Source organism: Anolis carolinensis, chromosome 1 (genome assembly GCF_035594765.1).
Source record: "Anolis carolinensis isolate JA03-04 chromosome 1, rAnoCar3.1.pri, whole genome shotgun sequence".
Taxonomy (NCBI): Eukaryota; Metazoa; Chordata; class Lepidosauria; order Squamata; family Dactyloidae; genus Anolis; species Anolis carolinensis.
Genome location: NC_085841.1, coordinates 368,651,120 through 368,666,513, shown reverse-complemented (window position 1 = coordinate 368,666,513; position 15,394 = coordinate 368,651,120). Strand labels below are relative to the sequence as shown.

At 46.5% G+C, this 15,394-nt stretch overlaps 2 protein-coding genes across 3 annotated transcripts in view; both read right to left on the bottom strand.

Moving 5' to 3' along the window:
* The window catches only part of LOC134295643 (zinc finger protein 135-like), a 37,278-nt gene that overhangs the window by 7,689 nt on the left and 14,195 nt on the right, over positions 1 to 15,394 (bottom strand). The window lies entirely within an intron of this gene.
* LOC134295642 (zinc finger protein 420-like) lies at positions 1,123 to 15,353 on the bottom strand. Of its 2 annotated transcripts, none has more exons than XM_062968750.1 (2): positions 14,734 to 15,353; positions 1,123 to 3,780 (listed from the first exon to the last, which is right to left on the bottom strand). In XM_062968750.1, the coding sequence occupies exon 2, from the start codon at positions 3,564 to 3,566 to the stop codon at positions 2,037 to 2,039; it is 1,530 nt and encodes a 509-aa protein (XP_062824820.1). In that variant the 5' UTR covers positions 3,567 to 3,780; positions 14,734 to 15,353; the 3' UTR covers positions 1,123 to 2,036. The 2 variants fall into 2 exon arrangements, with proteins under 2 accessions (XP_062824820.1, XP_062824821.1); XM_062968751.1 differs by lacking the exon at positions 14,734 to 15,353 and adding an exon at positions 7,558 to 14,533.

Sequence of the window (15,394 nt, the reverse complement as noted above, 5' to 3'; positions counted from 1 at the left end):
TCACTTATCCGACATAAACAGGCCAGCACCTTTACCCTTGACCTTAACTATCACTAATTCCTCAATACTTTATTTCCCATACCACCATACTTCGCCACAGCAACGTGTGGCCGGGCACAGCTCCCAGGTCTCTATGATGCCAGGTGTCCATCCCCTTGCTCATGCCCCTGAGTGACATAGGCTGCCCCTCTGGAGAAGGCTCTTCTGAGTTTTACCCTGGACAGTTGGGACAAGCGCTATGCAGGAATGTGCCTGGGCTCTCTCCTCCTTTGAAGGCCTTAGAACAGAGGTCGGGCAGGCCTCTTTCGGGGGGGGGGGGGTGTTGCGGCTATGTGTGTTTTGCATGGCGGAGTGGGGTCAGACCAGGTGGCCTTCCAGGTGCAATTCCGTTCTGAGGAATTGCACCTGGAAGGCCACCTGGTCTGACCCCACTCCGCCAAGGAGCAGAGACTCTCCCTTCCCGTCCATTCATTCCCCAAAGAGCACCTGGACTCATCAGAAAGGAAGAAGACAAAGAGAGGTGGGTTGCAACAGGAAACAGCTGGTTGGGATGTTTTCTCTAAGGTCTTCATGAGCAGATCAATGTGCCGTATTGACTGGGGTGGGCTCCGTCGCAGTTCCCTCATGAGTTCCAGACCACAAGATGGGATTAAATCATACGACTTCAGCGGCAAAACCTAGAAGCAGCCTTGCATTTGGCGATGGAGGGAAATCTGATTGGGTAGGTTTGAGGAATTGTACTCTATGGGGTTAAACACTCACACTATTACTCTCTGCTAACCTGCTCTATAGTGAGGGAAAGCAAGCTATAAGTTATCTAGGACACCCTCAACCCTTTCTTAATTCTGTTTACCAGATTTATCACACAAAAAGTACAGTAATTTTATCTTACCCATTTATGATTGACCAAGCTTTTGAACGGTTTTATTTACATTTTGCTGTTTTGCAACCTACTGTGATTTTCCACTGCAAAGCTCCAAAACAATTACCATTTTTTATTATGGATGACAAATTCATGAATAATCGTATCCATGAAAACTGAAATAGCAAATAAGGAGAACCAACTGTATTTAAATTTTAGACTAAAATGAGCAGCAATGCAAACCAATGACACACCCAAAAGAAGATCAACTAAAGATTTATTTAGATAACTGGCAAGATGGAATAGGAAAAATAATGACTGAAGCACGATAATAGAATGTAAAGTCATGCGACTAACATATAGGTGGGAAATGTAATTCAAAGGCGACTTGAATTAGGCATCAAACCCCATCTTGGCTAAAGCCAGGTCTGCCAGCCATTCCAGTCTCAGCAATTTTAACCCCACCAAGTCCCCCTTCCATGAACTGGTTTTGATTCAGAAAAAAAAAGAAACAGTAAAATAGCAATACAAAAAGAAGCCAAAAATTATAATATATAATGTTAAACCTATACAGCAAATTAATTGGCGATTAGGAAAAGCTACAAAACAAAATAAGGAAGTGCCCAAGAAAACACACATCTACACAGACATGCACTCACACAAACTACAATAATAAATGTACAAACAATCATGGGTACAATTCTATGAACCTCCCATTCACAGTCTGTTGGCTTTTATCCCTGATTATTCTGCTCCTTTAGATAATACCATAATACGATAACTGCACTTCTACTTTGCCCTCGTTGTTGTTGTTGTGAAAAAGTGAGAAAGAAATCGCAAACTTTCTTGAAGGTGATCAAATATTTCCCCTTACTCAGCATTGTCAGTTTCCCCATCTTGGCTAGTTCACCGATCATAACCGTTCACCTTGCGTTGGGATAAGAGGTTTCTCCCATCCTTGAGGATAGACTATTCTTACTATAGTTATAATATAATGTACTGGCCTTCCAAATGTTCTAGATGATCATTCAGCATTCTTAACAAATAAAATGCTGGTCTCATATGTATTTCAGACCAATATTTCTGGGCCTTTCTGTAAGACCACCACATCTGATAAAATTTCCCAATATTATGTCCATGCTTCAAACTTTAACTAGGGTTGCCTTTGTATATCCTAGAAAGTCTTCACAATGTGGGTTCTTTGATGTGAACGTAGACTTCCACTCCGACTGAAAGACTTTCCACAGTCCAAGCATTTATACGGTTTCTCCCCAGTGTGAGTCCTTTGATGTGAACGTAGATCTCCACTACCAGTGAACCTCTTTCCACACTCCAGGCATGAATAGGGTTTCTCCCCAGTGTGAGTTCTTTCATGTTTATGTAGATGTCCATTGTGAGTGAAGCTCTTTCCACACACAAGACATTTATAGGGTTTCTCCCCAGTGTGAGTTCTTTCATGCCTGTGTAGATGTGTATTCTGTGTGAAACTCTTTCCACATTCCAGGCATGTATAAGGTTTCTGTCCAGTGTGAATTCTTTCATGTGAACGTAGATCTCCATTCCGAGCAAAGCTCTTACCACACTCCAGACAAGTATACAGTTTCTCCCCAGTATGTGTTATTTCATGTCTATGCAGATCTCCACTAGATGTGAAGCTCTTTCCACACTCCAGGCAGTTATAGGGCTTCTCCCCGGTGTGAGTTCTTTGATGTTGATGTAGATTTCCACTATAGGTGAACCTCTTTCCACACTCTAAGCATTCATAGGGTTTCTCCCCAGTGTGAGTTCTATGATGTTCATGTAGACTTCCACTCCCACTGAAGCTCTTTCCACACTCCATGCATTTATAAGGTTTCTTGCCAGTGTGAGTTTTTTGATGTTTCTGTAGGTATTGCCTGTCAAGAAAGCTCTTTCCACATTCCGGGCATTCATAAGGTTTCTCCCCAGTGTGAGTTCTTTGATGTTTATGCAAACCTCCATTCCGAGTGAAGCTCTTTCCACACTCCAGGCATTTATAGGGTTTCTCCCCAGAGTGAGTCCTTTGATGTGAACGTAGGCGTCCACTCTCAGTGTAGCTCTGTCCACACTCCAGGCATGTATAGGGTCTCTCCCCAGAGTGAGTTTTTTGATGTGAATATAGACCCCCACTCTGAGCAAAGGTCTTTCCACACTCCAGGCACTTATAGGGTTTCTCCCCAGTATGAATTCTTTGATGTGAACGTAGACCTCTACTCCGGGCAAAGCTCTTTCCACACTCCAGACATGTATAGAGTTTCTCCCCAGTGTGATTTTTTTGATGTGAACGTAAATTTCCACTCTTAGTGAAACTTTTTCCACACTCTATACATGTATAGGGTTTCTCCCCAGTGTGAGTTCTTTGATGAGAACGTAGGCTTCCACTCACAGTGAAGCTCTTTCCACATTCCAGGCATGTATAGGGTTTCTCCCCAGTGTGAGTCCTTTGATGTTTATGTAGATGATCACTTCGAGTGAAGCTCTTTCCACACTCCAGGCATGTATAGGGTTTCTCCCCAGTGTGAGTTCTTTGATGAAAATGTAGATTTTGACTCAAAGTAAAGCTCTTTCCACACTCCACACATGTGTAAGGCTTCTCCTCAGAGTGAATTCTTTCAGGTAACTGCAAGTGTCCATGCTGATTAAATATATTTCCATATTCAATGCATTTATATGTTTTCACTTCCATGTTGACGATCACAGGTTAATTTAATTGCAATATGGACATCTGATTCTTCTTTTTTTTCTTTTCTGATCCAAAGTTTAAGAGTTCAGCAAGATCAGAACTTTGAGAGGATTTCTTCTTCCTTGCTGCACCTTTGGCTTCCACGTTCCTCAAACTCCATTGCATATTTGTTTGTTCCTCATGAGGCCAGGGGTAGCTCCATACAATCCTCATTTCCCTGGTCAAGAAAGAAGTAAAAGATCAGGAATGAAAGCCAAAAGCCTTATGTATGTCATGATTTCCTTGAAGCCATGACATAAAGGTCAAGATGGGACAGACAGTTGTTTCATACATACTTATGGTGACATACAATTGGGGATGGACAGAGGAAGCAGTACAAGTCTACTTATGCCTAAGGTTTGATGTGACTGATAACTTTGCCTTCTCTTAAAGAGTTGATGGTATGAACAATAACCACGAGCCACTGTGCATTTAAATCATTTTATAAGGGTCATTCTGTAGACATCTTCAGAAGGAGGTGACTGTTGCTCTTTGATAACAAATGAAATACTGTGTTGTCAAAGTCTTTCATGGCCAGAATCACTGAGTTGCTGTGAGTTTTCCGGGATGTATGGCCATGTTCCAGAAGCATTCTCTCCTGACATTTTGCCCACATCTATGGCAGGTATCCTATGGCAGGTTGTGAGGTCTGTTGGAAACTAGGCAAGTGGGGGTATTGATAGATAGATAGATAGATAGATAGATAGATAGATAGATAGATAGATAGATCGATCGATCTGTGGAATGATGTCCACGGTGGGAGAAAGAACTTTTGTCTGTTGGAGGCAAGTGTGAATGTTGCCATTGGCCACCTTGATTAGCATTGAATAGCCTTGTAGCTTCAAAGTCTGGCTGTATCCTACCAGAGGGAATCCTTTGTTGGGAGGTGTTAGCTGAGAGGTGTTGGATGACACCTTCACCGTTTAGAGCCATGAAGAAGAAGCACTCAACAAGTTCCTGGAGCACCTCAACAGAATCCACTCAAACATCCAATTCACCATGGAAAAATAAAATGAAGGAAAACTGCCATTTCTAGATGTCCTGGTTATCCGGAAATCCAATCAACACAGTTTTTTTAAAAAAACAACACATATGGATAGATACCTACATCAAAACTCTAACCATTCCCAAGTAAAAAGAAGCACAATCAAAGCCCTGACAGACCGTTCACAAAAAATCTGCGAACCTCACCTCCTCTAAGGTGAACTAAACCACCTAAACTGGGCTCTACAGGCCAATGGAGACTCCACCACAGACATCAGAAGAGCTACAAGGCCAAGAACTAGATACGAGAGGAAAGACAAAGACCCACCCAGAGGAAAAGTGAACTACATCAAGGGAACCAATGACCACATAGGGAAGCTGAAGAAGGAACACAACCTACAAACTATTTACAGACCCACTAAGAAATTCCAACAAATGCTCCGTTCAGCGAAGAACAAGAGGGATCCTCTCCCCTCTGCCAGAGTCTACTGCACACGAGGCAGCTGTGGCCAAGAAGTCTGCCTAGGGACCCCCAAACGCAGCAGCATTGCCCAGACACCATCAAGGAACATGCAAGGCCCTGCAGACTGACTCAACCAGAGGAGTCAGCCATGGCAGAGCGCCTGATGATCCAACCTGGACACGGAATCTTATTTGAGAACGCAGAAATGCTGGACCACTCTCACAACCACCATGACAGATGACACAGAGAAGCCACTGAAATCCAGAAGAAGCAGGTGGACAATTTCAACAAATCAAATCAAACAAATCAAAACATCTTTAAACATATTTCTTATCAGTTTTAGATTTTTCCCATTACATGAGAATTCCAGACATGAGTCAGTCAGGGGCAGCTGATGCCTCCGAACAAAGGATTCCCTTGGGAAGGAAGCAGCCAGGCTTTGCAAGGCCATTAAACGCTAATCAAGGTGGCCAGTTCCCACTTGCTTCCAACAGACAAGAGTTCTTTCTTTCTCCCACCCTAGACATCATTCCACAGGGATATATATAAACCCCACTTGCCTAGTTTCCAACAGACCTCACAACCTCTGAGGATGCCTACCATAGATGTGGGCGAAACGTCAGGAGAGAATGCTGTTCAGCATCTTGATTAATGACCTGGAGGGAGGGTTAAAGGGTGTGCTTATCAAGTCTGTGGATGGGATCAAATCGGAAGGGACAGCTAATACTCCAGAAGATAGGCTTAGGATCAAAATTGACCTTAAAAGGTTAGAAAGTTGAGTCAAAACCAACCAAATGAGTTTCAAAAAGGAGAAATGTAGGATATGACAGTTAGGCAGAAGTCTGGGATGTATGAGACCTGGCTCAGAAACAGTCCAAGTAAAAGGGGCCGAGGAGTCTTAGAAGACCACAGGCTGAACATGAGTCAAGAGGGTGATGCCGCAGCCAAAAAGGCCAATGCAATTCAAGGCTGTATCAATTGGAGTTTAATGTCGAGATTGAGGGGATCCATAGTCCCTCTTGTTTCTGATTTGATCTGGAATTATAACTGTGTCCAATTCTGGGCAAAGCAATTCAAGAAGGATATGGACAAGATGGAAGATATCCAGAGAAGGGCAACCAAGAAGACCAAAGGTTTGGAAGCCTTTGAAACACAACCTACAAACTATCTACAGACCCACCAAGAAAATCCAGCAAATGCTACGTTCAGCAAAGGACAAGAGGGATCCTCTCACCACTGCTATATAAAGTCGGTCTACCATATACCATGCAGCTGTGGACAACTCTACAGAGGGACCACCAAACGTCGAGTCCAGACACAAATCAAAGAGCATGAAAGGCGCTGCAGACTAACTCACCCAGAGAAGTCAGCCACAGCAGAGCACCTGATGAACCAACCTGGACACAGCATGTTATTGGAGAACACAAAAATGCTGGACCACTCTCACAACCACCATGTCAGGCGACACAGAGAAACCATTGAAATGCACAAGAAGCAGGTGGCCAATGTCAACAGAAAGGAGGAAACCATGAAAATGAACACAATCTGACAGTAAATAAGGAACACCACTCAGAAATATTGGAACTCCAGACAGCATGCCATCAAGTGCCAGTTAACACCTCCCAAACACAGGGTGCCTCCAGGCATTAGAGGCCAGGCTATCTCCATGCAGATACCTTCACTGATTGACTTTGCAGCTTCATGGCTACTCAGTGCTATTCAAGCTTGCCAATTGCAAAATTCACCAAGAGAGTTCCTTCTCCAACCCTGGACATTCTACAGAGACATATATTCAGGGTGTTCGAAAAGAACTCCCTATTCTCCATTTAAATTAAGTGGTGAATAGAGAGTTATTTTCAAACACCCTGTACACACACACACAGACACACCCCCCCACACACACTTCACCTGCTTCACTGGCAACAAACCTATGAAGATGCCAGCCACAGAAGCAGGCAAAACGTCAGGAGAGAATGCTGCTGGAACATGGCCATATAGCCCCAAAACCTCACAGCTACCCAACCTAGCAACTCATTGTTTTGCCCTGGATCCCATCTTTTCTCCAAAACGTGCCCAGAACTCCTTTGGTTCAGCAAAGGGCCGTTCCCAGGAAGTCCTATACCTGGAGGCAGGGCCAAGCAACTACTGCCCAAGACTCCCTTCAAGGGAAGTCTGTTTTCAGTTTGGGCCCCGAAAGATCTGCTCCCACCCGGGCTCCCCTTCCCAGCGCATGCTTCAAAGAGGCTTGTGCCCTGCTGTTTCTACTCTAGAGGAGGCACTCGGCTGCAGATACTGGCAGGCGCACGTGTTTTCCAAGGTGTGTGTGTGGGGTGTGCAGGCCCGGAAAGCACAAGAGCCTGCCAGTGTCTGCAGCTGAGCCCCTCTTATTCTAGAGTAAGGGGCACTTAGTTGCGGGTACTGGGAGGCACACATGCTTTCTGGGCCTGCCTGCCACACGCACTTGCTTTCCAAGGCAAGGAGGCAAGTTTGGGGGTAGCACTCGGCTACCTGGAGACGGGATCGGTTCCAGCTTGCTTTCGTGTTGAGCTGATTTTCGTGCAGGGAGGGGGCTTCCCGTTTTGTGCTGCTGAAGAGAAAGACACGAAAGAAACGATAGAAATGGTAGGAATGAATTCTGCACACAACTCTACTGACAACTGTAATGCTGATCCCTAAAGAGGGTCACAATGGGACAAAAAATGACTATAGACCATGGATTCTTTTACTATGGAATACATTATACATTCAGATCAATGAGTGTATCCTTCAATACATTATACATCCAGATCAATGTGGGTTTTTACCTCAAAGACAACTACATCCTGGCTGGTGAGAGAAGCCAGAGGGGGTTTGGCCGAGTGGGTGAAGGTGGTGGTGAATGCCTCCCTTCGGGAAGGCATTTTTCCAGTGAGCCTTAAATTGGTTGTGATCAAACTGCTGTTGAAGAAGCCATCAGTGGACCCCACTCAATTGGACAGCTATCGGCCTATTTCCAATCTCCCCTTTTTGGGCAAGGTCGTGGAACGTGTGGTGGCCGCACAACTCCAGACATTCTTGGTAGATACCAATTTTCTGGATCCGGCACAGTCTGGCTTCAGGCCGGGGCATGGTACCGAGACAGCCTTGGTCGCCTTAGTCGATGATCTTCGCCGGGAACTGGACAGGGGGAGGGTGTCCCTGCTGGTTCTGCTGGACCTCTCAGCAGCCTTCGATACTGTCGATCACGGTATCCTTCTGGGGCGCCTCGCTGGGATGGGGCTCGGAGGCACTGTTTTGCAGTGGCTCCGGTCCTTCCTGGAGGGTCGTTCCCAGATGGTGTCATTGGGGGACGCTTGCTCGGCCCCACAACCATTGACTTGTGGAGTCCCGCAGGGTTCAGTACTGTCCCCCATGTTGTTCAACATATACATGAAGCTGCTGGGAGAGATCATCCGGAGTTTCGGGGTCCGGTGTCATCTGTACGCAGATGATGTCCAGCTCTGTCACTCCTTCCCACCTGTCACTAAGGAGGCTGTTCAGGTCCTGAACCGGTGTCTGGCCGCTGTGTCGGACTGGATGGGGGTCAATAAATTGAAACTGAATCCAGACAAGACAGAGGTCCTCCTGGTCAGTCGTAAGGCTGAACAGGGAATAGGGTTACAGCCTGTGCTGGATGGGGTCGCACTCCCCCTGAAGACACAGGTTCACAGTCTGGGGGTTCTTCTCCTGGACTCATCGCTGAGCCTGGAGCCCCAGGTCTCGGCAGTGGCCAGGGGAGCCTTCGCACAACTCCGCCTCGTGTGCCAGCTGCGCCCATTCCTTGGGAGGTCTGACTTGGCCACAGTGGTCCACGCTCTGGTTACATACCATTTGGACTACTGCAACGCTCTCTACATGGGGTTGCCTTTGAAGACGGCCCGGAAACTCCAATTAGTACAACGGGCGGCAGCCAGATTAATAACTGGGGCGGCTTACAGGGAGTGTACCACCCCCCTACTTAGCCAGCTCCACTGGCTGCCAATATGCTACCGAGCCCAATTCAAAGTGCTGGTTTTGACCTATAAAGCCCTAAACGGTTCTGGCCCAATCTACTTGTCCGAACGTATCTCCTCCTATGAGCCAGGAAGATCCCTAAGGTCATCTGGTGAGGCCTTGCTCTCGGTCCCGCCTGCCTCACAGGCACGGCTGGTGGGGACGAGGGACAGGGCCTTCTCGGTGGTGGCTCCCCGGCTGTGGAACACCCTCCCCAGAGATATACGGCAAGCCCCAACCCTTTTGAGTTTTAGAAAAGCCCTGAAAACATGGCTATGTGCCCATACACACACAAAGGTGGATAGCATTCTGCCCATAACACACACAATCCTGCTCGGTCACTTCACTCACCAAGAGATGGATCAACAGCAAATACTTGCCACCACATGCACAAATTGCGGCATGTTCACCTTCTTTGCACAACAACTACTCAACTACACCTGCACCAAGTGTAAACAGATTACTCTGATGGAGCAGAGGATCGAGCAACTCGAGGCCCCTTAAGACCCTTAAGGACATTCAGGCACTTGAGCTCTTCTTGGACACTGCACAACACGCTGCTGTAGATCTGCAACCTGCATCACACCAACACCACCATGATCAGGAACTTTATGGGAAGATCAACTCAAAGGCAGACAACTCTCAGGCTTGGAAGGAGGTCACCCATAGAAAGAGGCACAGGACCAGGCAGCCTCCGCAGAACTCCTCTGCTCAGCTGCATTTACACAACAGATTCCAAATTCTCACACCATTAACATACAATCAGGAAACACATCTTGTGGAGGACCACAGTTACTTAGATACCACTCAGTGGGCCACTCTTGATCAATGCGCAGGGGATAGCCCTGACGGGGACAGTGCATCGCCACATTCACACTTATGTAATCATACAAATGCTCCATCCCCAATCGTAGACGAGGCACAGCAGGAACACCCTTGGGAGAGTGATGGGCTCTTGGACGCATCTCAATGGATTGTCATTGATGAATGCACTGGGGATGTCGAGGAGGAGGGCAACACTTTACACCTACACAATTCACTTCAACAGGAACACTCTCCAGGGGACATACACACTGTCTTGCACAAAAGGGACCCTGTCAATCCTCAAAGGAAACAGGTCTTGGTAGTAGGTGACTCCCTCCTTAGAGGAACGGAAGCCATCATTTCCAGACCGGATGGGATGGCTCGAGAAACATGCTGCCTCCCGGGGGCAAAAATACACCATATCACTCAGAGGCTCAGCAGGCTCTTAAAGCCCCATCACCCTCCCCACCTTATGTTGATTCATGTAGGTACCAATGACACCGCTAGGCATACTTTTCAAAAGATCACAAATGATTTTCGAGCTCTGGGAACAAAGCTAAAACTGTATAATGTACATGTGATCTTTTCATCCCTCCTCCCCGTTGTAGGACATGGCTCTACAAGGGCCGGAAAAATAGTACAGGTCAATAACTGGCTCAGAAAATGGTGTCAAGAGGAGCATTTTGGCTTCCTTGACCATGGTCTACTCTTCCAGGAGGATGGCCTACTGGCAAGTGATGGGGTGCATCTCACACAAGTAGGAAAACATCTTTTTGCACACAGACTCACAAACTTCATCAGGCGCACTTTAAACTAGATCCACTGGGGGAGGGGAACAACAGCCTGGCAAACACTATATTACCCACGACCACAGGGAACTGCCAAAAGGCTAAATGGGGGGCTGCACAAACACAGCAAAGACCAATTACCGAGAGCACAATAATCCCAAATAAACAGCTCAAGGGGAGGTCACAGGGGCTTACATGTCTTTACACTAATGCACAGAGCATGGGAAATAAGCAAGACGAACTCCAACTTTTAGCACAGCACCACACGTACGACGTCATAGGCATCACTGAAACCTGGTGGGATGACTCCTATCACTGGAATGTAGCCATTGAGGGCTATAACCTCTTTCACAGAAATAGAACAAAGGGGAGAGGAGGGGGAGTAGCTTTATATGTCAAAAACAGTTACGTTGCAGAAGAAATGCAAGACTGTAATCTGGGAAACCAGCTTGAAAGCATCTGGATAAGAATCAAGGGAATCAAGGGACTCAAAAAGATCTCGTCATGGGTGTCTACTACAGACCTCCGAACCAGGATATAGAAGTTGATGAAGCCTTTTGTCAACAGCTGACCAAACAGGCACAAAGAAGAGATGTAGTAGTCATGGGCGACTTCAACTATCCTGATATCTACTGGAAAACAAACTTGGCCAAGAGCACTAAGGCCAACAAATTCCTAACTTGCATTAGGCTTTTAAGCATCGGCTGGATGGCCATCTGTCGGGGGTGCTATGAATGTGATTTCCTGCTTCTTGGCAGAATGGGGTTGGACGGGATGGCCCATGAGGTCGCTTCCAAATCTACTATTCTATGATTCTATGATTCTAGGCTTTCGAAGATTAAATGATAAAGACGACCCGGACTGATTTACGGCTACAGCACGAGGATTTTGGAGGAATGGATTTTAATCATATATTTTATATCTTTATATTGTTTTAACTGTTTTATTGGATTTTCATTGCTGTTTTAATTATGTGTAGGCATTGAATTGTTGCCAATTTTGTATGCCTCCCTGAGTCCCTTCGGGTGAGAAGAGCGGGATATAAATGTTGGAAATAAATAAATACAAAACAATATGAGATTCACCATGAATATTACTGAACACTTGGGAAAACACAATGGAAAACAAGCACCTTGTTAGACAGACACAGAGGCTTTGGGTCACTTAAACTGTTACTTTATGCTTGCAGCAATAAAAGAATTAATACGGGCCAAAACGTCAGGTAAAAGCCATTTCGAATAGATAATATGCAGAAATACAAATAATGGAGAAGTAACTGACATCTGTAATATAGAAAAAGGAGCAAAATGAGAACATTCCCTTAACTCACTTCATTTTAAATTTAACATTGGAAGTACTTGTGAGAGAAATACAACAAAAAGAAGGGATTAAAGGTGTGAATATAGATAGATAGATAGATAGATAGATAGATAACTGAGAGGCTTTGCAGATGATGCAAGGATTGTATTAGAACAGGGTGTTACATCCATTGCCATGGAGGGCCAGATCAGCTGTAGGGTTGCCATAAAGGCGCAATTCAGCCATGCATGGAGAATCCCTGGATACAGAGGGCCAGATTATTATTATTATATTATTATATGAAAGCCTTCGACAACACATATTATTATTATTATTATTATGCTTATATTTACATAATAATATGCATATTATGTATGAGCCCTTTGGGGAGATAATGCAGGGTATAAATAAACATAATAATCATAATATTTTTTCTCTCTGTAAAGGAGACTCAAAGCCACTTGCATCGAAAGGATTTCAATACAATTTAAAATTCACAAACATACAAATATTAAAATAGAATTAAACATCAATTATAACTTTAAAAACTAACAGTTAAAATCCATAAAGCTAGAACCACAGCACCGCCCTGGCTTGGTCTCAAAAACCTCCTTCTTGGAAAGAAGAAGGAGGAGGAGGAGGAGGAGGAGGAGGAGGAGGAGGAGGAGGAGGAGGAGGAGAAGAAGGAGAAGAAGGAGAAGGAGGAGGAGGAGGGGGAGCTCCAGAGTGGAGGGGCACGTCTCCCCCAAGATCCTGGCCGATCCTGGCTGCTGAGCAAGCTCCGGAAAGCGGCCTGGAGGAGAGCAGCTCCCCAGGAGAAGCAGCCAGGATCGGCCAGGGTTTGCAAGCGACCAGGATCGGCTGGCAGGAAGGGAAGGTTCAATGTTTTGATCTCCCTTGAGATCCCTTTGCTAAAGAAGCGAGGGCTGAGTTCTTCCTCGCTTCCTTTTGCATTCATCGTTCAGCCTGGCTGAGTTTCAGCCTTGCAATAGCAATAGGGTGGCAGAGGCGGGAAAGGGTTGAGGGCATGAACTTTCCCAAGTCATTCCTCACTGTGATAAGTGCCTAAATCTGAGTGGGGACTCTGCTGAAATGTACTGTTTCAGCGTGGCTTTCAACTGCATATGGTAAGTGGTGTATCCCAGAGGTCCTCAAACTTTTAAAGTGGAGGGCCGGTTCATGGTCACTCAAACTGTTGAGGGGCCGAATTATTTGAAATAAATATGAACAAATTCCTATGCACACTGCACATGTCTTATTTGGAATGAGGAAGTGAGGAAGTGCCGTCAGTATGGATGATGAAGCAGCTGCTCCCCGCTGTGGCCAGAATCGAACATCCCCTCAGAAGAAGGTTAACTTGCCTCTGCGTGTGTCTCTCAGTCTCTGTTTGATGTGTTTATGGGCATTGAATGTTTGCCCTATGTGTGTTATAATGTGATCCGCCCTGAGTCCCCTTCGGGGTGAGAAGGGCGGAATATAAATACTGTAAATAAAATAAATAATAATAAATAATATTTGTAGTGCAAAAAAATCCCCAACAACATTTTATTTATTTATCTACTACATTTATCCCCCACCCTCTCTCACCCCAAAGGGGACTTAGAGCGACTTACAAGTTGTATGTACATAACATGTATTATATTATTAGCACAGCAAAAAATTAGCATTATATATTACTATATTGTACTATACCACTGTACTGTAATGTTATTAGTAATATTATATTTAATATATAATTAATATTATTATAGTGTATTATTCTTAGTATTATTATATTACATTATATTATTATCAATATTATATGTATACACAATATAACCCTAACCCTAGCTGTGCCCGACCACGTGTTGCTGTGGCTTATGGTAATCGTTTGTTGGCCAGGTGGAATAGCAGTGAATAGCCTTGCAGCCTCAAAGCCTAGCTGTTTTCTTCTTATGCAAATCCTTGTTTGGTGAGCTGGAATACAATGGAATAGGCTTGCTGCTTGGAAGGCTGGGTACTTGTGAGCCTAAGTCTAAAACTGAGGGCGAGGGCCAGGTAAATGGCCTTGGAGGGCCGCATCCGGCCCCCGGGCCTTAGTTTGGGGATCCCTGGTGTATCCTATACTTTGTTCTTTTGTAATTCCAAAACGTCATGTGCTTTGTGGAGAGCCCTCGTAGTTACAGCTCTAGGATCCAAATCCTCTCTCGGCCTGATATGGGAAAGGGGGAGGCTTCCGAGGTCATACACAAGACACACAAATCTTGGCGAAGAATAAACAGAAAGAGGAGGAGGAGGAGGAGGATTCCGGAGGTTCAGAATTGTGGGAGTCCAAAGCACGTGGGGGGAGGAAGGGAGGGGGGGGGCGAGTCTGCCCGGGCCTGGCTTGGTTGGGAAGCGGGCTGCCTGCTCTGGGCTTGTTCCCTCTCGCAAACCGCCCCGACTCCCTTCGGAGAGAGAGGCGGCGGCGGGGTCGGAAAACAAGGGTTATGACGATGATTAGAAAGCAGACCATGCGGATTGTTTACAGCTGTGTGGGAAGGGCCTCCCCCTCCCCAGAGCAGAGCAGAGCAGAGCAGGCAAGCCACTGCCCCCCCCCCCTCTGGCCGGGCCCTTGGGGAAAGAGAAAGGCGGGCGGGGGGGGGGGGCGATGCCTTGCCTTCCAAAATGGGGAGAACAAAAACCTCGGGGTCGGAAGGAAAAGGCGGTTTATGGAGACGGCGAGGGCGTGGGGGGGGGGGGGGTGTTTTCCCACCCCTCAGATCGGGCCCCCTCCCCCTTTGCCCCCAAAGCTGTCGCTCACCTCCTTCCTTCCTTCCTTCTCTCCGGAAGCCTCTCCCGCTCCTGGTCTCCTCCTCCTCCCAGAAATGACGGAGGGAGGGGGGCAGGCTAACGCCGTGACGTAGAGCCCCCCCCTCGCTCCCCCATTGTCGCCCTCTCCCCAGTCTCCCCAGTCTCTCTCTCTCTCTCCCGTTCCTCCGGGCCTCGTGCCATCCCAGCCAGAGCCCAGTCTCGGGGCCAAGGCGGAGGGCCGCCCGCTCTCCCGCTGCCTCGCCTTTGTTCCTCTCTCGCCGCCAGGGCCGGAGACAGAAAAAAAAATGGGTTTTGTTTTTTTTTTGAAATTTCGGGGGGGGGGGGGTTGAACCCCTTGTACACACTCCTCCCCACTACAAACCTGTCAATATCTGCTTGAGATAGTAGTGCCTGGAGGGACTCTTAATGTTTTGCATCTCATAGACTTAGCATGGGGATTTGGTTAACCAGTTAAAATTCATGAGCAAACCAGGTTTTTTTTTATAACCTGAAAAATTTCGGGGGGGGGGGGGTTGAACCCCTAAAACCGCCCCCTCGCTACAGGCCTGCTCACCGCCCTTGGTGCGGACGGGGCTCGGCGGGCGAGACCTCCCCAGAGGGACAGAAAGTATCACGCAGGCCCCTCCTGTACAAACGGGGGGGGGGGGGGG